The sequence below is a fragment of the Bactrocera neohumeralis genome, chromosome 4 (assembly GCF_024586455.1).
Source record: "Bactrocera neohumeralis isolate Rockhampton chromosome 4, APGP_CSIRO_Bneo_wtdbg2-racon-allhic-juicebox.fasta_v2, whole genome shotgun sequence".
NCBI classification, from domain to species: Eukaryota; Metazoa; Arthropoda; class Insecta; order Diptera; family Tephritidae; genus Bactrocera; species Bactrocera neohumeralis.
The window spans coordinates 2,456,803-2,478,567 of record NC_065921.1 but is presented as its reverse complement, the minus strand read 5'-3'; the positions used below and the strand labels follow the sequence as shown (position 1 = coordinate 2,478,567).

The window sequence follows — 21,765 nt, the reverse complement described above, 5'->3', positions numbered from 1 at the left end:
GAGTGGCAAAAAAAAAACTTTGAAAAACTATTCCCTAGAGACACTATTGTCTTAATAAGTTAATAAATTTGGTATTTCGAAAAATTGATTTTTTTTTTCAAATCAAGCTGTGTTTTCGAATTACAATTTGCTCCTTTTCCTCAAAATACGGCAATATATCAGTGTATGGTCGGGAAGTCGAACCACTTTATTAAATTTATGGTTTTAGAAAATTAAAGTGAGCGCCAACGAAAATATATATTGTGATTAAAAAATGAGTGCGTTTATTGCTATTATCTTTGCAAAATTGTCTGGTGTGAAATCAAGCTAAAAGTGAAGCTCACCTGGTTGTCAATCCCACCTTATTGAATACACCTTGATTTCGCAATGACGGCAGACCGGGAGCAAAGTGATTTATGAAAAACATTTCAGTTATATTTGTATGTTTAAAGAAAAATAAAAATTTTCATTAGCCGACCAAATTTCAGTAAAAAATACAATATTCATATTTTGATTTTTGTTTGTACGTCTGTGTAAACAAAGAAATTATATTGTTTCCCGTTTGTGTTGCCCATCCAACCGTCCTGTGAGTGAGTTGAGCCATGACAGCCATTTGGGACAAAATGTGTGAAGTATTCACGTTGCTGGTTCGGCCGACGCGTCGCAAGACCCGCGTTACCTTCAGTCCAAGCACCCTACATCGTGAAATCATTCGGCACACCAAACTATCGGCTTCCCCTAACCCGTTTTTCAACTTTCTAGCCGAAGTGCGTATGAAAGCCAACGGTGGGGAATTAATGCACCCTGGCTGTGGTTCGATGTCGGCGCGGGAAAGTGCTCGCATCGCCAAGACAGCAGGCCGTTTGTGGAATTCTATGAGTGATGAACAAAAACAGCCATATCGAAGCATTGCAATGGAGCAGCGGAAACTGAAGAGGCTGCGACGAAGGCGTTCCTACCTATCTGCACGCAGGCGAAGGGAACGCAAAACGCCAGTCGAATGTAAATTTCTTTTACCGCCGCCGCCCACCCATCAAGAACATCTGTAAATGTGACTTCTGGGGATTGCGATTGTGTTATTGACGCCTTCAGGACAGTGCGGATGGTGTGGATATCTAAATTGTCTGCAAATTTAATGTTGATATTGTCTCCAATTTCATAAAAATGTTATAGTCTGGAAACAATTCTATACTGCTCTGTTTACGTTACCTTGTTATTCCTCAAGAGAGGCAAAGTAATTCATTAAAATCATTTCAATTTTATTTTAACGTCTAACGAAATATAAAATTTCATTAGCCGACGAAATTTCAGTAAAAAATACAATATTTATATTTTGATTTTTGTTTGTACGTCTTGTAAACAAAGAATTGTATTGTTTTCCGATTGTGTCGTATATCCATCCGGAGAGATAATCGAGATATGCCATCCATATGGGACAAAATGTGCGAAGTATTCACATCGCTGGTGCGACCGACGCGTCGGAAGACACGTCGGGTCACCTTCAGTCCAAGCACCCTGCATCGTGAACTCATACGACACTTGGAACATTCGGCTTCCCGTAATCCATTTTTCAATTTCCTAGCCGAGGTTCGTATGAAGGTCAACGGTGGCGAATTAATGCAGTCAAATTGTGGTTCGATGTCTTCGCGCGTAAGTGCTCACATCGTCAAGACGGCTAGCCGTTTATGGAATTCAATGACAGACGAGCAAAAGAGGCCGTACCGGACCATAGCCATGGAGCAGCGAAAACTGAAGAGACTGCGGCGAAGGCGTTCCTACTTAACAGCACGTCGACGAAAGAAACGCAAACCGCCAGTTGAATGCAAATTTCTCTTACCACCGGTGCCCACTCAAGAAGAAAAACTGTAAAGGTGGTTTCTGAAGATTACCATAATATGGGTGACGTCGTCAGAACAGTACGGATGGAGCAGTGAACAAAATTTTGTGCAAATTTAATGTTGTAACCCTCTTCTATTTTCCCAAACTGTTATTGTGTTTCATCAATCCTATGTTACTTGTTATTCTACCGAGGTCGCAGACAATCGGTAATAAAGTGATTCATATAAAACAAACATGTGTATATATTTTTAATCCAAAGGCAAAATACAAATTTTCATAAGTCGATGAAATTTCTTCAATGACATGTGTGGGTGTGGGTCTTAAAGGAATATTAATGACTGATTAAACATCAGTATGGAAGTAAAAATGTTTCGTAAAGTTCAAGAAAAATACTAGAAACTTGAAAAGAACACTACTTCCACATATTTTATTCTCTGGTATCGTTTCACTAAGCTTTACTAACTCTCATTCAGCATTAGATCTCAAAACGCGTACCTATTAGGTTATTAAAAAAAGCTAAGGAATGATCTTGTAAACAATGATAGCTGGATTAAAGGCCTCTTAGCCTATAGGGTCATTTTGTAAAGAAAGCAGAGAGCAAATGATCATTATTATTCAAAAATGTACCACAAACATGTACTGGTTGTTCTATAATCTTTAATGTAATAAATGAATCATTGATTGGTTTTAGATCAGATAATGTTGTCAAACTGCGAAAAGATTCATGGTCGACCACGGTGAAAAGTGTAGAAAATGCTGCTGTTGCAGTTGTTTTAGCGGCAGAATTCTGCCGAGTTGACAGTTCTTGGTCGGATAAAAATTCGGGTCCGTTCAGGTTACGTAGACCCGACTGTCGTAGGAACGGTGTCGAAAAGACTCGCGCTGGCTGCTCACTTCCTCATATATATTTTTTAATAAAATATTTTAATTATTCTATTTCGAAATTCATAAGAGATAATGTGGTAATTGTATTATTCGTTTCAGCAATCCTGGTTACCCGAATGGTGTCGGCGGTGCTGGTCCAGGTGGTGGCCCCACAAACAACGGTGGTGTTTCAACTATCGAGAGTGCAAAACGTGGTCATCCATTGAAGAGTTTTAGCGTGCCAGGTCCACCCCCAACGGGCGCTGCGACACCCATCAATAAACACAGTAAGTAACAAGGCAATGTATAATTTTGCAACCCTTTTCATGCCGATTCCATCGTCATCAATTCTAATGTATGTTCTACTCACATCTGTTTCAGCACCTGCCGTAACAATACGTCCACAAAATCAATCGCCCTACAAGAAGCCCTCCTTCTCAGCTGCCACGCCCACGAATCGGTTGCAAAGCGGCTCGTCTGTGGCACACTCCAACGACGAAATACAACGATTAGCGCCAAGCACCTCAACCGAAGAGCTGAACCAAGAAATGGCCAATCTAGAGGGACTCATGAAGGACTTGAGTGCAATAACGGCGAATGAATTCGAAGTTTAACAGTAAATAGGAATAAAAACACGCCATACGAAAGTGTCTAAGGCCGAAATGTGCTTCAGATAAGAAAATTAACAAATGCGCAACCAACATAAACGGAAAAAGTATTGAACGATGAATGGAAGGTTTTCAAAAACAAAAAAAAAAAACAAAAACGAAAAACAACAAAAACCTCGATAAACTTAGCGAATCAAAATGAAAGCAAACAAATGAAAACATTAACATTTTTCTTTCGTTGGTTTCGTGCTAAATTTGCGGTTTTCTACAGAATATGCGCTAAATGAATTTGAAAATGTTTGGCTGCTAATTCTAATTATTTGCCATTAATATTTAAAGTTTAAGAGCTAGTGCATTCGTATATATATATTTAATGCCGATCTTTTCGTGTAAGTAAAGTAATATTGGATTTTTGTACAAGCGTTAAGGGACGTAATGATTAAGAATTGGTTGATTTCTAAGTGTAAGTGCTGCTTAAGTTTCAAAAATGTGTGTTTAAGAGTGCTCTTGATTTTGTTATATTTTTTATTTCTATGAAAAAACCGTGACATGTACATAACCATTATATGTAAGAGCATTGTCATATATGTATGTACTATATATGTATTTATCGACATTTTACCGAGTAAGCAAATGAATTAAAAATTAAAGTTTTTGAGTAAAAATAATAGGAATTATACCAGAGCCACGGCTATATTAATAAGGAAACTGAAATCGAAATCGAAAACGAAAACGAAAACGAAGCTGAAACAATTGAATTAAAATAAAAATAATTTAATATTGCAAATTGTTGAACCATACGCAGAAGCCACAACAAAATAAATCTGATGTGAAACCTTCAAATGTTAACATGTATGTATGAAAGCTTACATACTCCTTTGTAAGTACATATTAATATATACTAAGCAATACTATGCTGCCGTAAAGTATGAGCTATCCCGCGTTAGTTCAAGCTACTTTTCTGACTTGCACTCAATTTTGCGCGCTTTAACTTTCACTTTGAAAAGTTGTACGAAAGTGTTGGCTGCAACAGGTGTTGGTTTTGAATTCAAGTCCTTGCAGTGCCATAGAACTCTTTCCCGGACTTAATAATATTATGGCGAGAGACCGCAATAATCTATCCCTGAAAGCTACAGCGCAAATCTTCATTGCATTCACAGTTGCAACAACGGGAAATGCTGGCAGAATATGTGGATACTACATATATACATATATTGTTATATACGCATGTTAAACTATTGAAAGTACATGTAACTATCTCAGACTTTGTGTATATGTATTTGCACTTTATATTTAAATATGCACAACTGAAATTACTTGCCGCTATATGCATCTACTTGCTATTGAAATCTTATTAAAAGAAAAAAAACTAATCTAGATTTAAAGTTACAAACGTGCATTTATATCAAAATATCGTGTTCTTGTAAACCAAAATTTAACTACAAAAACTTTTCACACAACTGGATGTTTAGTTTTTTTTTTAATATTAAACTCCTCATATTAGTGTAATTTACCTTTTTGGTTTTTACCTCATCCAAACTGAGTCTATCGTTTTAGTTTTCTTTCATTTCCATACAAAAAGTGCCATTTCACTGCTCATAAAAAGCCCTGAATTACTGAGCGCACAAATTTTGTAATATGTTTAGTATGTACCTTCTAATAACACTTTATTTTAATTTTCGCAAAACTTGTGTTCAAATAAAAACTCGTTACCCCTAAGCTATTTTTCCAAAACATAAATTCAATTTTGGAAACTAATATAAAATGCCTACAAATCTACTACTTACGGCAATACAGCGCTCGGGGTGTTTATAAAACCTCAATCCTAAAAAATTAAACAATTGGAAAAGCGTTTTGTATTAAAAATTTGAATTATTTTTATTATTTAGATATATCTATATATACATATGTATTTGATTTATGCACAATGCTATGAAAATTTTGTATTCTAGTTACTTTTCATATGAGGTTTTATTACTTATGATCAAAGGTCATTCAAAGTCACATACTTTTTATGCATTTAAAAAGCCTTATGTTGAGCTGAAGAAATTTCACGGTTTTTTGCATTTAACAAGTGCATAAATGGGCGCACTAAATATTACTAAAAATTACGCATGTATATCATTTGTAAAAATAATACATACCTACATACATACACACATATATAGTACACGAAACTCATCTAATGTATAATTTCCACTGAAAACCAGACCAACGCATTTACACGATTGAAAATGTTATTGGAAAAAGCAGTTATTGTGCAAGCAACAAATGAAGAATTATCTAACCAGAAGCGAAATTTTGAAGGTCCTATTAAGTTAAAATTTTAAATTTAATTAAACTAAAAGAGATAAACATTTGCCATACCTACTCGAATACAAATTAAGTTCCATACATCTCTGCTAACCCTTTTTAGAAGCACGAATCATACACCTACACACATACATACACACACACACACACATTTCTCTACTTCGAAAATCATATAATTATCTATAAACAAATATATTTACGTATTACTTCGTGTTAAGCGTAATCATAGGTATAAGTGGAATTAGCAGAATGGTGAATTGCAAACAAAATGAAGACTTTTGTTACTTTTATTATTCAAAGAGCAGTTCTTATAAGTATATACATACATACATATATGTATGTGAGGATTTTTATTACAAAATGCATTTTTGTATATTAAAAATGAACGTTTCGATTAAGCACACACATATAAAATGGAGAAATATTACCTTCTTAAGTAAGCATACTTAGCTATAATAACTTTAAATAATAATTATTATAATATTCTACTTATACAAAGTAAATGCAAGCAAAGAAATTGTGAATTAAATGTGAAAGAAAGTACGTTAAATTACAATGTATAATAAATATAATTTATACAATTCAAATTTTATTGGTTTTCATACTTAGTAGGTAAAGGCAATAAAAAAAATCATATAACGAAAGTAAAGAGAAGACACTCTCCTCGCCAACAGATTTGAAGTTGATCACGCACGATTATTCTCTCTGAGGCGTCTATGTTTGGCTGGCAAGTGCAATATTACACCAGAGAATCTAAAAACATTAATTTCGCTTACACCTAAGCCTTCACAAAGTTGGTATAAAACTTGATTTTGTTCGATTAGTTTGGATATGCTATAGCAGTCCGATCTGAACAATGTGTTAGGAGATTATACCGTTATCTTGGACAATAATCTATGCCCAATTTCGCGAAGATGTCTAGTCAGTACTATAAGTGTATTTTATCGATCTGATATCAGCGGTTCCGACAGCAGCTTCTTGGAGAGAAAAAGCCGTGCGCGTAATTTCAGAGCGATATCTCAAAAACTGAGGGACAAGTTGTATGTACTGACATGCGGACATAGCTAAATTGACTCAAACTTCGTGAAAACTTTAATATATTTGTTCAGAAAAAAACAAAATACATTGTATTGTGCTAGGCATTTTTGTGGTTTTGGTTTACCTGTACATTTTTCTGTTGCTGAGTGTTCTTGATCATAAGTGGTTTGGAAGTGCAGGGTTCACCAGAATCATCTTGGTGTTTTTTTGGATTCTTGAATAAAAATTTAATCAAAATCTTTATTTAAGCAGTCTTACCTCTACACCCTTTTTTAATTTTTAATTTCCTTGAAAGAAATGGGTTCATTCGAATCAATATCCTGGCGTCTGTTGGTTTTTCTTACGAGTTCTTTTCGATGCATTCTCCAATGTTAAAAGACTTTTTATAAGGCGAAAATGTTATCAACTTGGACATTCCTGGTGTGCTGCGACGATTGGAAGTGTTAAGTTTTTTATAGGAACCGGAGATGTTTCCATCGGTGTTATGACTTTTGATGTGGTTTCTGATTCGCTTAGAACTGGACGATTTAGATTTTCATTTCAAATGTCGCTTATTGAATGTGGACTATCTACAATGGTTATGTTATTTAGTGTGGTACTTCGTAAGTGCTTTCAGACACTCGAGGAGGAGATTGCGATGCTGCATCTTCGTCAACTGAAAACTCATCGAAAAAAGCAACAAGCTCAATATTCCTGATATGACTCGAATAACCGTCCAAGGCGATCAACACTGGTGAAGCAGTTGATGGTTTGACGTGTTTTATAAAGTGCCGAAAGCATAGTGTAAAAATGTATGTTTAAACCCAACCTGTTTGATGAAATTCGTATTGATCCTGGCGGCGCTCCTTTTAACAAAAAATCTGGACGTTTATTCCGTGTAAATATAAATGGTGGTAGAATAAATATTCCACTTGCACTCATACAAACAATCGTAGATCCCCCATCTGCAGAAGTAAGGCTACCAATCTTCTTGACATTACTTGGGGTAATTTTGATGGACTGAGGGAACATCACGACGTCCATTAAAATTAAAAAAAAATTTGTTGGTTGAATAATTAAAATTGTCTATTTCCTTTGCAAGGATATTAAAAACTGTCAAAGGAGTTTCATTTGGAGAGTGTAACGCTCAATTTGGGTTCCCCTTGAAAAACCAGCGCAGCCAATTCTTACCCGCAAGCTGATCTTCTTTAGAATTATGTAAAATATAATTTTTTTCAAGCCAGTTGAAAGACTACGTATGATTGTCAGTAACATACTAAAACTACTCCTTGTCCCTTGTCTTACTCTTAACACAGTAACTGTGTACTGATGTTTGATGTTGATGTACTGATCTCCGTTGGCTTTGAGTTCTACGCTACGCTTCGTAATTACCCCGAACAGACTTCGTTTTTTTTAACCAATAACAACACTCAAGAGACAGATATCTTTTCTGCTTCTAAGTTATCTATCCATTTGAGTTCAAGTTGGCGGTTATTTGTTTCACATCCGACATTATGGCGTGGTGGGGAACACGAATTCGGCAGCTCAACAAAGCACAGCACAATCCGCCGTTGATAAAAGTCGTTAAAGTGGCTTTACGATAAAAGCTCTTTTCGAATCACGTAAAAAAGCTGCGCCTTCATTAAGCCAATTCCGGCCAGCATAAAAATTGCCAAAGAAATTCAAATCAGTTGACGAGAGACGTTCGAAAAGTGGAGTTGGCATCGGTTTTGACGAAGCGAATCAACGGAAGGGAACTGCGAGTCGGTACTGGAGCCATTGGCCTTGCAGAAACAGTGAAACATAAAAAGTGCGATTTGCGATCGGGAAGTGTTGTAATTTGAATTAAATTGGTGTGTGGTGGTAGTGGTGACTTTGAATCGTCGGGTGTTACAGTGACACAGTGCGTTGTTTGCCAAATTGCTTTTTTTAGCGCCTGTGAAGTGTGCATAATCGCTTCGTGCCCCCCTCTCCGTATTTGACACTTACTCCGCAGACATTTTATTTGTAATTTATTTCGTGTTTCTGCTGGCTCCAGCTCAACCGCTCTTTGTTCGGTTATGTGAACGTTTAATTCAGACGAATTGGGAATTTTGATGAGCGCACAGCAGTCACACATCAAATATTCAAGTTTGTAAGCGTAGAGACAGCTTTTGCTTCGAAGTATTCGAATCGCGCGCAAAGAAATTCACTTCCGACCGCAAAAAGTAAAACTTAATTGCAGCAAGTAAAGCAAGTGTTGGTCGCCACCAAAACGAGAGCTTGTACAATGAGCGGTGTGCGCGGTTTGTCTGTCAATTTGTGGCGCAACAGCGTCAAGAGTAATGTTGTTGGCGGCCGCATTGTGGCAGGAGCCAAGTTCAACGAGATCGGCGATCACAAGGCATTTGCCACCAAATCCGGAGCAGTATCTTCGGATAACGTCCGCGAAAACTCAAGTGCTGCCGCGACGGCGGACACGGCCACCAGTCCCGAAATGGCCTGTCCACATTTGGCCACGTCGAGTAGAAGCGGCAGCAGTGGCGCTGCGGTGCATGAGACGAGCGAGTGGCAAAATGCGCTGCCATACAACGAGGTACCCGGTCCGAAGCCCATACCCATACTGGGCAACACCTGGCGGTAAGTATTTCCAACATACATATAAACATTTAAGCAATGCTATGTTCACCGAAACCATGTAAAGCTTGTAATTGTGGCAGCGGAGCGCTGATAAGCAGTCTGAATTCGCTTTAAAGCGGCACTTAACGCGGCACTTGCGCTCAATTCACCGAAATTTCAGCGCGTAGTTAGTGCATTCATGCTTCGCTACATGCCGACATTCACGCGCATGCGTTTATGTTTATTTTTGTTGTAGTGTAAATTGGAGTGCGTCGTTTTTTACTAATTTCTCATATAAAAAACTGTGTTTGGTAGAAGGAAAGAGCCGAAAAATGCTAATTTTTTTCCATTTTTGGCCAACTTACACTGCAAATAATGAAAACGAAAGACTTAAGCGACGAACTTGCTTTCACTTCTTCCACAATCCGAAGTCAAAGTGTAATTCGCCTGGGCTTTATATCATTTCTAAAGTGTGTTCGTGCACATAGTGAACAATCACGAGTGAGACTGTGTGCGTGTGTAATTAAAAGTACAATTCATAGCAAAAACATCACATCACCGTTATGTGGAATTTTATGGGATTGCACACACACTTACATGATGTAAAGTAAATGATAAGTGTTTGTAGTATTGTAGAGTGCCATAATTGATCTCTACAGCTATAAATGGAGCAATCAATCGGTTTTGTAGAGATCTTTTTTACGATTTTTGTTGTTGTAATAGATCTTTAATGTGTGAAATTTTGCTTTGTATGAGCATAGATTTAAAAATAAAAACTTATATCAAAAATTCAAATATATGTATATATGTATGAATATTTTCAACTTTGTCGTCGAGATTTATCAATTAGCCTATTTTAGTAGATAGGTTCAAAAGTCTTGAACTATAAAAATTAAACACTTTGAATAACATCAGACATGCCTTATTAAATTTGTTGTTGTTTTGGCAGAATTTGGCTCCGTTTGTTGGTAAATTTAGTATTTCGCATTGCTTCATCATCCCTCATTATTTAAACAAACTCGGCGAAAATAAAAAGTAGCCACGTATCGTCTTTATTGACTTACAAGCGTTGTATCATTTCAGTGAGTGTTCTTTTGTCGCTCGTTTACAAAATACCAGGCTTATTGTTGTAATAGTTGGTTTTCGAAAAAGTTTTTCGTATTTCTAATCAAACTTCAACTTTTTTTTATATTTACAGGTATAATGAACTTTAATGAACCCAATATGTACCAATTTGGTCGAGCACCTTTTGCCATTTTTTCGCTTGAGACATTTTTCCATCAGTGTAAAACTTTTCTGCTTCTCTTGAAGCCAACTTTACTCCATTAAGGGAGTTCTGCATTGACCGAACGAAATGGCAGCGCGATAGTGCAAGGTCACGGCTATCTGGTGGATGCATCAAAACTTCCCAGCCAAGTCTTCCAAATTTTGTCGAGCCATCAAAGATGTGTGGTCTAGCATTGTCCTGATGGAAGACGAAGCCCTTTTTGTTGATCAGTTTTGGCCGTTTTTTTCGATTGCTTGCTTCAATCTCATCAATTGTTGACAATAAAATGTCGAATCAATCGTTCGACCAGACTAAAGCAGTTTATAGTGGATGGTTCCTTTCCAATCTCACCAAACACTCAGCATAACCTTTCGAGGCTCCTGGCTCCTGGCATCCTGGCTTTGCGTCCATTTGTTGAGCTTCACCACGCTTGAACCATGATCGGTTTTGCACTTTATTATCGTATTTGTTCCACTTTTCGTCTCCTGTCACCATTCGCTTCAGGAATGGTTCGATTTCATTTTGCTTCAGCAAAGAATCGCAGTTGTTAATTCGGTCCATTGAATTTTTCACAGACAATTCATGTGGTAGCCAACATTGAACTTCTTTTTTAGCCAGCCTTTTATTTGATAATGAATGTTAAGTTCCTTAGCGATGTCATAGCAGCTTATGTGACAGTCCTGAACAATGTTTTCCATAATTCCATGGACTTTTTCAACGTTAGGTTGACCAGGGCGAGGTGCATTTTTCACTTCGAAATTTCCAGAACGGAAGCGAGCGAACCATTGTTGTGCTACACGAACTGATACAGCATCGTCTCCGTAAACTTCACAAATTTCATTGGTGGCTTACGTACAATTCTTCCCTTTTTTATACGAAATTTCAAAATATAGCGAATTTCTTCGTTCTTTTCAGTCATTTTAGAACCGCTGTCACTTGTTTTCATCTTCTCCGAATTAAGTTTTTTGGTTAATCTCACCTTTCCAACATTATATGATTGGTAGCACTGGAGATATACGAGTGCAACGAAATCTATTGACAAAATGCGAAAAGACTTTTTCGACTACCAAATATTACGAGCCGTATGCTTTAAAGTAACAATGCATTAAGTAGAATAAGAGCATGAAACCTTTAGAGATACTATTTAAGCTGTTACATTAACAACAACATGACGAGTTTGAGTACAAAACATAATTTCCTATTGTATTATTATATAATATTGCACCAAACTTCAACAATGTACATACTTGTATGTATGCATGTGTAAGAAAAATTTAGTTTTGATGCTTGTTAGGTTCAGAAGTCAGTGCTAACAGCTTAGAACGCCACTCTGTTGTGTTACCTGAAACTCTTATATAATAAAGCCCTTACAAATCGGCAAAACGCTTTGAGTGCTTACGTAGGTCTCATAAGCCCTTTGGGCAAAAATGATAATTGTGCACACACACACAATGGTTTCAGTTAGAATTGTCAATTGGGCTTTAAGAAACTTTAAAAAATCTCTTAGCGCTTTTAGGTAACTAACCAGGGACTAACCAGTAGTTGATTTGCAGGGAATTTATTCAAAACATTTTCAGAGCTCCGTACAATTAAATACATTTCCTTTAAAGATAAAGAATTTATTTTCAAAGGCAATTTCCAAATTTATTTGAAATCAAGCCGCAACGCATGCACTTAAATTGCTTTTAAGCTAACCTCAGCCATTAACTAAACATAGGTATTTACCTAGCCATGCATTTGTATATTCGTGTGCATATACACACGTTAAGTAAGTTGCCACAGCGGCCTTCACCAATGCCATCGAGCCATCATCGCCCACATTACACATAATAAGCGCAAATAGCAGGCAGAGGCGCTTTGTGGCACAGCTCTTCAACTTGACCCCGATCCGGCGAAGCAGTCCAAAGGCGGTTTACAGCTCTTGTCTTTCTTCCCTTTAAAATATCTCGTAATTTTGCGTTTGTTTGTGCTGCGCTTGAATGCCATCGAAACTGGATTTATTGCATTCAGCATTTTATTCACACAAAAAATGATCGCGCATACTTTTGCCGCTCACCTGCGTTTTTGTTATTGTAAATATGTATGCAGTTTTTGTAATTATATGGGCTGCCTTTGCAGTCGCGTGCGCGCAGACTTGCTTTGTTTCTTTGTCACAATTATCCAAAAAAACGTTGATTGTACTTTTTTTCAAGTATATTTAATAGTTTATGGTAAAAATTTAGTCTTCGAGCACGCCACCAAAAGACCCTGCAGGAAATGGTAATAGAATCGATTTGCATTTGTGGAGTTCTAGTCTAACTTTGTGAAATATCGCAGTTCAGTGCAAACATTTGGCTTTATAAATCTTTGCCTTACTCTTTAAAAGCAGAGAATCCCCCACACCGCACCGCACACCCATCGTCCACACGGCAATTATGTGAGAATATCTGTGTGGACACTTCAGTTGTAAGTCGCTGCCTGTTGGGTGACGCAGCAGCGTTTGCAAAGTGATCTCGTAGTGGCTTTCAGCATGCCAAATTGTGTGCAAAACCGTAGTAAGATACCGGTATATTCCGTCTATATTTCGTGTAAGCACACGAGCGCATACGCTGACTTGAGATATTGGAATTCTGAAAAGTAGTTTTTCTGGTCTTGTTTTTATTTTCATAATGTATGTCTTTACATCTCATCTCCAGCAAGTTTACTCCTAGTATATACATACATACATAAGTAAATATGTGTGAGCATTGAACAGTAATGTTTTTCACTTCGTTTGTAGTCTTTCGTTTCTGCTTTCAACGCAATAATTTTTGAATTCGTATTTTGAATATGTAAATAGTTATCTCATCAAAATGGCAAGCATTTTAATAAACAGTTTAGTTTTTTTTTTATAGAATTCATGGTTTTAGTTAAATAAGTATGTCTACCAAAAAGGATGATGTGATTATGACAGTCCGTGGCGGCCGTGTTTGTTTACGGATTTGTGTCAAATTTTGTCAGTGTGTTCTGTAAGGTTTGCCATTTCATCCGCTCACGTTTCACTCTCCATGGGCTACTGTTTTTCTTTTTCATGAAATATTCAATTTCTCAGATGAGGTCCATTTCTGGCTTAATGGCTTCGTCATCAAACAATCTTATCGCTATGGAGGTGGGTAAAAACGCAATTGCATCATATAGTCAAAATCAACTGCTTCCAATTGCGGTCATAAAGGTCATCGATCTTTACCGCTCTTCATTGACACTGACGGACTACGGACCGATGATTCCACCAGACCAAAAACCACACCATCTTTCTGGATTTTATTCGCACCAAAATCGACAGTTTTGTTTATTTACCGCACCACTCAGATGAAAGTGAGCCTCATCGAAGATGATTTTTCTAAAACAATCGTTATCGTTTTCAAGCAGTTTCAAGTCAAAATCACAGGTGGTCGATTATTACGACCATAAAATGGTAAAAGCAAACGAAAGGTTTCTTCTGGAGAGCAATTATTTTGATAATAAAACTGAATAATTTTTAAACGTTGTTTTTTTATATCTTGACATATTAAAAATGAACGAAACAACACTTAGAAATCATAGCATCCCTATTGGAAAACCATATATTCTGGTAGTCGAAGAAGTCTTTTCGTATTTTGTCAAAGGATGTCGTTGCAGTCGTACATCTCCAGTGCTATCAATCACATTGTGTCATACCATATAGTGCTGGAAAGGGGAGATTTTAAGCTTCATTTAACCAAAAATTGAATTCAGGGAAGTTGAAAAAAAGTTACAGCAGTTCAAAAATGAGTGAAAAAATGAAGAAATTCGCTTTATTTTGAAATTTTTGTATAAAAAAGGGAAGAATGCCTCCGTTCTGGAAATTTCGAAGTTTCGATTTACACTGATGGAAGAATGTCTCTAGCGGAAAAAATGGCAAAAAGTGGTCGACCAATATGGTACATATTTTTTTATTTATTTATTAGTATAAATATAAAAAAAAATAAGTTAAATGCGAAAAGAATTTTTCGTCTATCCAATATTTTTCAATAACCAACAGTATTCGAGGGCACACTATGTTAGGAATTTTTTAGGTATTTAGCTTACACCTTCGGTTATATTACTGACTTTAATAAGAATCCCTAATTTTTTTTTTAATATGGAAATGGAATGGATTTTAATTATGGAAATTTTGGGATGTTACATAACAACATATATAGGAAAATCTTTTTTAAATCATTACTCATTATTTCGCGTCTTTATGCGTTTGGTGCAACCAATTTCGGCAGAATCTTTCGTTTTAATCATCGCATACGTTTCGGTCGCCTTCCTAAGGCTTTATAATGCGATAAAGTCAATCAATAACAATAACAACGACAACAACGTAAACAACTTGAATGTAACCTATTGAACACTACTCGCTTATCGGTATTTGCCTTCAACAATACTCATTCACATTCATTAGCACACTTAGCACTCGTCCGACTCCTATTATATATTTCAAGGTCAACAAAAATGAAGCTTTTTTAACACCTTTTTCGGCATTCCACTAGTTAGAGGCTGGCTGCCTCCACTTCAGCAGTGTTTATTAGCAGCTTGTCAGTGGGACTGGTTTTCTGAATTAGTTGGGCCCGGTGCCGGTTGCCCTTCTGGCGCTTCCCATTCACGCGTTGTCACACCGTTGCACTCGCCCAGCACAATGCAGCAACGACAACAACAATGAGTATCTATGGCTTTGACTAGCCATCAACTTGACCGCTTGCTGGTCAACTGAATATTAGTGTATATTTATGGCCCTCACGACCTTCGAGGCTCAGTTGGCGGCAGTGGTGTCAGTGGCCGTGTCTCCGTGTAAGCGACTTGTTTAATTTACCAAGTGGCTTACTTAGTCACCTAGATGTTGAGTGACCAAATAATCATCAATAAGATATTTATAGTTATTTGCACTCGCTTAAATAGTCGCAAACGCCAATTTATTGTTGTTAGTTGCAAGTGTTAATTGTTTACTCGTAAAAAAGTGTGAGCTGCCCAACCAAATAAAATACTTCACACTTTTTTGCAAAGTGAGCTTGTAACTGCTACCGATCGTGATATAGACGAATGTATTTGCAAGTGCAATTATTCAAATGAGATTTGTAATAAACGGCACCTTCAACCTTTGACGGAGTTCAACTAATTTCAAATGCATTAACTACATCAATCCTGATTATTTTTGTAGATTCAAGGTGATTGAGCTGACCTCCAACTTTTCGATACCTTTTCTGTTGGACGATTGATCTTTAACTTCCCACTGGTCTCAGTGTTGGTGATTCTTTACCGTGGGCATTCTAGAGGAACTGAAAGTCGCTGGGGTTAGAACGGGGCAGCAACAATTTGAAGTCCTATTCATGCAGTTTTGTCATCATTTTCATTGATTGCTCACTCGGAGCATTGATACTTTTTCTGTTTTTATTATAGGCGACAAAAATTATTCCAGTCGTATCCGAAACGAGAAGTTTTAGTCGTGCAGGGATTGTCCGGAGAGTAATAGGACTGAGTTCATTTAAAAAACATTATTGAGCCACCAGTCACCAGTGATTACGTTAATCTAAAATTGGGGGTTACTTTCACACATGTTCAAATTTTCTTGCCACACTTCCACTCGCCGCAATTTCTAGTCATCAGTAGGAACATTTGGATCCATCTTCGCGTACAACTTGCGCATGTTTAAGTGCTCCGTCACAATGTCATGAACTACAGATTTTGATAAATTCAACATCTGGAAAATTAAACGAATAATTAGTCGACGGTCTGAGTTCAAAGCTTTGCGCACACGAGTCACATTGTCGGTGTTTGTCGAAGTCGCAGGTCTCCTAGCACGGTCTTCATCAGCGACCTCTTCCCAGCCCTCCAAAAAGGCCTGGTGCCACCGAAACACACCACTTCTTGCTAAAGCAACATCTGCGTAAGCCTACTTGATCACATCAAACGCCTCTGTCGCAGATTTACCGAGTTTAACACAGAATTTCATCGCGTATCTTTGCTCTAACGAACGGTGCATTTTCGGCTTGCACCACTCAGAGAAACATGTCGCGCGAAAATGTTTGTCCTGACTGTTTAAGTGCTCGGAGACAACTGACCAGCTGATCGTTTGTTAGCTAGGAACGCCCTCTACCGAATCCGAAGTATAGTCGCGGAGGAAGAAAATCGGTCCTACTTTCCGGACAAAGCCTGTAGTACTAAATACATATGTATATCCCACTTCTAATACAAAACTACTACAGGTTGCTTGGCGTGCTCTTCATGTTCGCAGAAATCCAAAGAATTTTTGCTAGAGATAACACTGTAACTGCCCTTGGACTGGTATTTCGGAACTTTTCAGTCGACCTAAAGTTCAGCTTACATAGTTGTATTTCAATATTTATTATTTAGACTTCACTTCTGGCAAAATATCATACATATCACGTCCTTCTTCTGATGCATTTCAGGTGTCGCTTGGTCCGTGCCTCATATGTCACACTTCTAATACAGACTTAACTTCTTTTTTTTGTATCTACGAGCACCTAAAACATAACAGCACTTGCAAAGTGCAATTAATGCAAATTTGAGCCATAAAATTTATGCACGCACCACTAATAAGCGTTGCGCAATGCGTGAGATTCATACAAACTGTGCCCAGCTTTTCCAAAGACCGAAGTAACAAACCCACCCTCCTATTGCATAGCCCACTGCAACACTTGCGCACACACACTTCTACTCCTCACATTTCAAATATTTATTTTCCTAATTTTTGTTTTTGCTTTTTTTCTATACACAGAATGATGCCCATAATCGGCCAATACACGATATCTGACGTCGCGAAGATCTCGTCGCTTTTGCACGAACAATATGGACGCATTGTGCGCTTCAGTGGCCTCATCGGCCGCCCGGATCTGCTGTTCATATACGATGCCGACGAAATCGAAAAGGTGAGTACTTGAAAAAATGAACACGCTTCTGCGGAATATGGCGGGAGTGTCCTCATTTTCGAAAATAAAATTTAGTAACTTTTTGTTTATTTCAAAGCAACATTTTCTGCAACGAAAATGTCTCAAGCTTATCTGAATACACACGCACATCTGAATATTTGCGTTCGCAGATTTACTCGCAACTGTGTTGAGCTTTGTGTCATTTAAATCTCATTAAATGTATTAATATTTGCCTGAAGTCATCAAAAGTTGCCATGCCGAACCCATGTGTATTCTCTTCAGTCATGCAAGCAGACAACTTGTCTCATTTTAGCAAATGCCGACTTGAGTTTCATTTGTGTTTAGGTTAGATTTTTTGGTAAATAGTCTTCACAAGAGCAATTGTATAATGCAATAGTATATGAGAGAGATTATACAAAAAGATCTTTATCTTAATTTTGGTCGGTCAGTTTGCATGGCAGCTGTTTGCTACAGTGGTGCGATATCGGCGGTTCCGAGAAAAGAGCAGCTTTGGAGAGAAAAGGACGTGTGCAATAATTTCAGACCGATATCTCAAAAACTGGGGGAGTTCGCAGTATATAGACAGATAGACGGACGGATAGATGGGCTTGGTTAAATTGACTCAGCTCTTACGGTCATTCGTATATATGCTTCATAGGGTCTCCGACATTTCTTTCTGGGTGTTACAAACTTCATGGAAAACGTAATATAATCCGTTTAGGGTATAATAATTGCGATTAAAGCAATGTCGGAGCTTGAACTGGGAGAACTCACTCGCTGCCCATACACTAATCTACTCGTTATAGCTTTTTATATTTTTTTCCCTTGCAGTGCTATCGCAATGAAGGTGCAACACCGTTCCGACCATCCATGCCAAGTTTGGTGAAATATAAAAGTGAAATCCGCAAAGATTTCTTCGAGGATATCGGAGGAGTAGTGGGCGTGTACGTACAGACAGTCGTAGATATTTAAAAAGAAACAAATGTGCTTATTGAAAGAATCCCTTTTTGTTGTATTTTTTGATACAGTCATGGGGAACCTTGGCGTCAGTTCCGGTCACGTGTACAAAAGCCGGTACTGCAATTGTCAACCATACGACGTTACTTGAAGCCTTTGGAAGTGGTCACAAATGACTTTTTAGAACGCTGCGAACAGCTTCTGGATGAGAACTCAGAACTGCCAGAGGATTTTGACAATGAAATCCACAAATGGTCATTGGAGTGTAAGTTTGTGGTATTACTTGAATTAATCAGTCAGCTCCATTTTCATACCCAGGCATTGGACGCGTTGCCCTCGATACAAGACTCGGTTGCTTGGAGACCAATCTTTCGCCAGACTCTGAACCACAACAGATTATCGACGCCGCCAAATATGCGCTACGCAATGTGGCGACCCTTGAGCTGAAGGCTCCATACTGGCGTTATTTCCCTACACCACTTTGGACACACTATGTCAAGAACATGAATTTCTTTGTAGAGTAAGTTACTCATTTAATGTGTTAGGTTTCAATATTTGTAGATATCTCTTAAATATTTATTAAAAATTATATCAGAGTTTGCATGAAATATATTGGCAATGCAACGGAACGTTTGAAACAGCAAGGTCCAAGTCGTGACGGGGAACCCTCGCTGCTGGAAAAAGTCATACTCGCTGAGAAGAATGAAAAGGTGGCTACCATTATGGCTTTGGATCTAATTTTAGTAGGAATTGACACAGTAATGAACGCTCAGCACGAATCCGAAATTTCTCAGTAATCACAACACGAATTTCTTAACAGATTTCTATGGCAGTGTGCTCCATTCTCTATCAGCTGGCAACGCGCCCTGCCGAACAACAAAAAGTGCGTGAGGAGCTTAAACGCATATTACCCGAAGCAGACGACGAACTTTCGATACCACGCCTGGACCAAATGCACTACCTGAAAGCGTTTATTAAAGAGGTCTTCCGGATGTACAGCACAGTAATCGGAAATGGCCGTACCTTGCAGGAAGATACAGTAATCTGTGGCTACAGGATACCCAAAGGTGTAAGTATGAAACGTGTCAATGACTTCGATTTCTATTTTGACAGCTTTTACATTTTGATTACACATATGTAGGTGCAAGCAGTTTTTCCCACACTTGTCACCGGTCAAATGGAAGAGTTCGTCTCTGATTCAAAAACCTTCAAACCGGAACGGTGGTTAAAAGCAAGCCAAGGTGGCACAGGCGACCAACTACATCCATTCGCATCTCTGCCATATGGATATGGCGCACGAATGTGTTTGGGTAGACGATTCGCGGACTTAGAAATGCAAATTCTGCTGGCTAAGGTATGTAGTTAGTCACCTCTAACATGTAAATTTTTTTGCAGTATCAAATGTATTTCGAAAAATGTGCAAATTAAGAGTTAGTAATCGAAGGATTATGTCCAAAAAGAAAATAAAAATTTAAAGGCCCAAAGAAATGCAGCCCGAATACAGCTAGTACATTAATTATTCATAAAATATTCATTATATTGCCATTAGTTGACATCCATTAATATTATTTTCGAAGATTACTGACCTCAAAACTTAATTTTGTTTTTGTTTTAGTTACTGCGCAATTACAAGTTGGAATACAATCACAAGCCATTGGATTATGCTGTGACGTTTATGTATGCTCCTGATGGCCCATTACGGTTTAAGATGACCAGAGCGGTATAATCGCTGGCATTGCATTTGAAGACTTTTATATTTAAGCATTCATTTATACACGATTTTATGCTGAATTCGATATATATGTACATACACATGTATATGTGTAAAGAAATATGTATTTATATACATATATGCATATGTATTTTCCATTATGCAATTCATATTTTATTTTACTTATGGTACAAGTTATATTTAGCATAAAAATACATTATTAATTTAAAACATCTTAAAATACTTAAGAAAAATAAAAATTGTATTGTTAATATATTCAAAGTAGTGGTTTCTATATACTGACTTCAAACATAAAAAAATATTTCAAATATTCCGTATCCAGTATTTTTCAAACTCTACCATTCAACGGGTTTCTTTGTATGTACACTTTTTGTTTGACAAGATGTCCTCATATAATTGCCATGGATTAAATTAACGCTTTTTCTTGTTTACTATAATATCGAAACTGCGAAATCCTTTACCTAATTGAAAACTATATATGTAGAACAATAGTTATGTATCACATACATATATCCTAGATACAAAAATAGTATTCTTTATTCACTTCCTGTATATAAAAAACACACTTTAACTGATTATCGCTTTTGTCTGTATTGACGATTTTTTAATTTATATTCACTTTCAGAGATAATTTTGAAAGTAGAATGATGCCTTACTTTCGCTTCCATGCTCTGTACCAATTTTTTACGGTTTTCAAACTTTGTTCACCATCCAGTTTGGTATCACCTTTTAATTCAACAACAATATCTGGTTTGTACGAATCGCGTGCCTCTTCTAGCACTGTTCCAAAAATTTCACATTCAAGATTTGATTTTAATTTCTTTTCATTGTACCCACGTTCCTTTAGACGATCAAAAAGTATAGTATTCGAACATGTAACCACAAAAACAGCTTCAAACCATCGTTCAGGGAAAAAGTCGCATCCATGATATTCAACTATATTTCCGCCTTGTTGCATAAATGGCTCCATATAGTCCATTAGCTGAAGGGAATAAAAATATACATATGTATATAAATTTGTACATATACATAAACGTAACTCCGTGTATACCTTGTCTTCATCAAGAATGGGACAATCGTACTCATCATCATACTCTTCCACGAAGTTGTTTTCCTTAGCAATTTTAGAGCAATCCAACCATTTTAATTTTAATTGATCGGATAACCTTTCACACAGGTACGACTTTCCCGCACCTGGCGTTCCTGAAATAAAATTATGTACTCAGCAAATTAGCGATTCTTAAACTTAAAACTTCTTCCTTTACCTGTTATCAATATATTTGGTTTTGCATCCACCTTCTCATCTGTTGTGGCCATTTTTATTTAATAATTAAGTATTCACGTTTTGTTTATTTAGTGATTATTTACCTAAATTTGCACAAGCGCGTGTTTTAGTAAGATTTTGTTGATTGTGCTAAATGTCAAAAGTGAAAATAAATAAACAACAATATCTCAGACAAAAACCAACCACCAAAATATCTCAGAATAAACCCACTAGTTATTCATATAAAGTGGCTACATCAAATAATTTTATTTCTTCCTAAAACGAATGTAATTTTTAAATTCTTATTGGTCTTATTCTATATATTTTAGCTTTTATTCAGAAAATTACCAGTGAAATTAAGTTAGGCTGCTGGTGCTAAAATGTATATACTATGTATACCAACAAAAGCATTACAGTAACGA

At 37.1% G+C, this 21,765-nt stretch overlaps 5 protein-coding genes across 10 annotated transcripts in view; 4 read left to right on the top strand and 1 right to left on the bottom strand.

The window, feature by feature from the left end:
- Window positions 1-6,190, top strand: part of LOC126757334 (netrin receptor DCC) — a 151,690-nt gene extending 145,500 nt beyond the window's left edge. For all 6 annotated transcript variants that reach the window (XM_050471145.1, XM_050471144.1, XM_050471142.1 and 3 more), the window contains exons 11-12: window positions 2,803-2,969; window positions 3,064-6,190. In XM_050471145.1, coding sequence (XP_050327102.1) covers window positions 2,803-2,969; window positions 3,064-3,296 — 400 coding nt within the window. In that variant the 3' untranslated portion in view covers window positions 3,297-6,190. The remainder of the gene's footprint in view (window positions 1-2,802; window positions 2,970-3,063) is intronic.
- On the top strand, window positions 149-1,175 carry LOC126757338 (uncharacterized). The gene has a single exon (XM_050471149.1). The coding sequence runs from the start codon at window positions 582-584 to the stop codon at window positions 1,026-1,028; it is 447 nt and encodes a 148-aa protein (XP_050327106.1). The 5' UTR covers window positions 149-581; the 3' UTR covers window positions 1,029-1,175.
- Window positions 1,264-1,972, top strand: LOC126757337 (uncharacterized). The gene has a single exon (XM_050471148.1). The coding sequence runs from the start codon at window positions 1,399-1,401 to the stop codon at window positions 1,846-1,848; it is 450 nt and encodes a 149-aa protein (XP_050327105.1). The 5' UTR covers window positions 1,264-1,398; the 3' UTR covers window positions 1,849-1,972.
- A 2,138-nt stretch (window positions 6,191-8,328) lies between the features above and the next one.
- Window positions 8,329-20,258, top strand: LOC126757335 (probable cytochrome P450 301a1, mitochondrial). The gene is made up of 9 exons (XM_050471146.1): window positions 8,329-9,239; window positions 17,240-17,390; window positions 18,222-18,334; window positions 18,419-18,612; window positions 18,666-18,867; window positions 18,943-19,105; window positions 19,168-19,416; window positions 19,489-19,701; window positions 19,963-20,258. Exons 1-9 carry the CDS (start codon window positions 8,890-8,892, stop codon window positions 20,071-20,073), a joined length of 1,746 nt encoding a protein of 581 aa, XP_050327103.1. The 5' UTR covers window positions 8,329-8,889; the 3' UTR covers window positions 20,074-20,258.
- A 331-nt stretch (window positions 20,259-20,589) lies between these two features.
- On the bottom strand, window positions 20,590-21,506 carry LOC126757336 (adenylate kinase isoenzyme 6 homolog). Its single transcript, XM_050471147.1, has 3 exons — window positions 21,345-21,506; window positions 21,131-21,282; window positions 20,590-21,061 (listed from the first exon to the last, which is right to left on the bottom strand). Exons 1-3 carry the CDS (start codon window positions 21,394-21,396, stop codon window positions 20,732-20,734), a joined length of 534 nt encoding a protein of 177 aa, XP_050327104.1. The 5' UTR covers window positions 21,397-21,506; the 3' UTR covers window positions 20,590-20,731.
- Window positions 21,507-21,765: the final 259 nt, after the last annotated feature.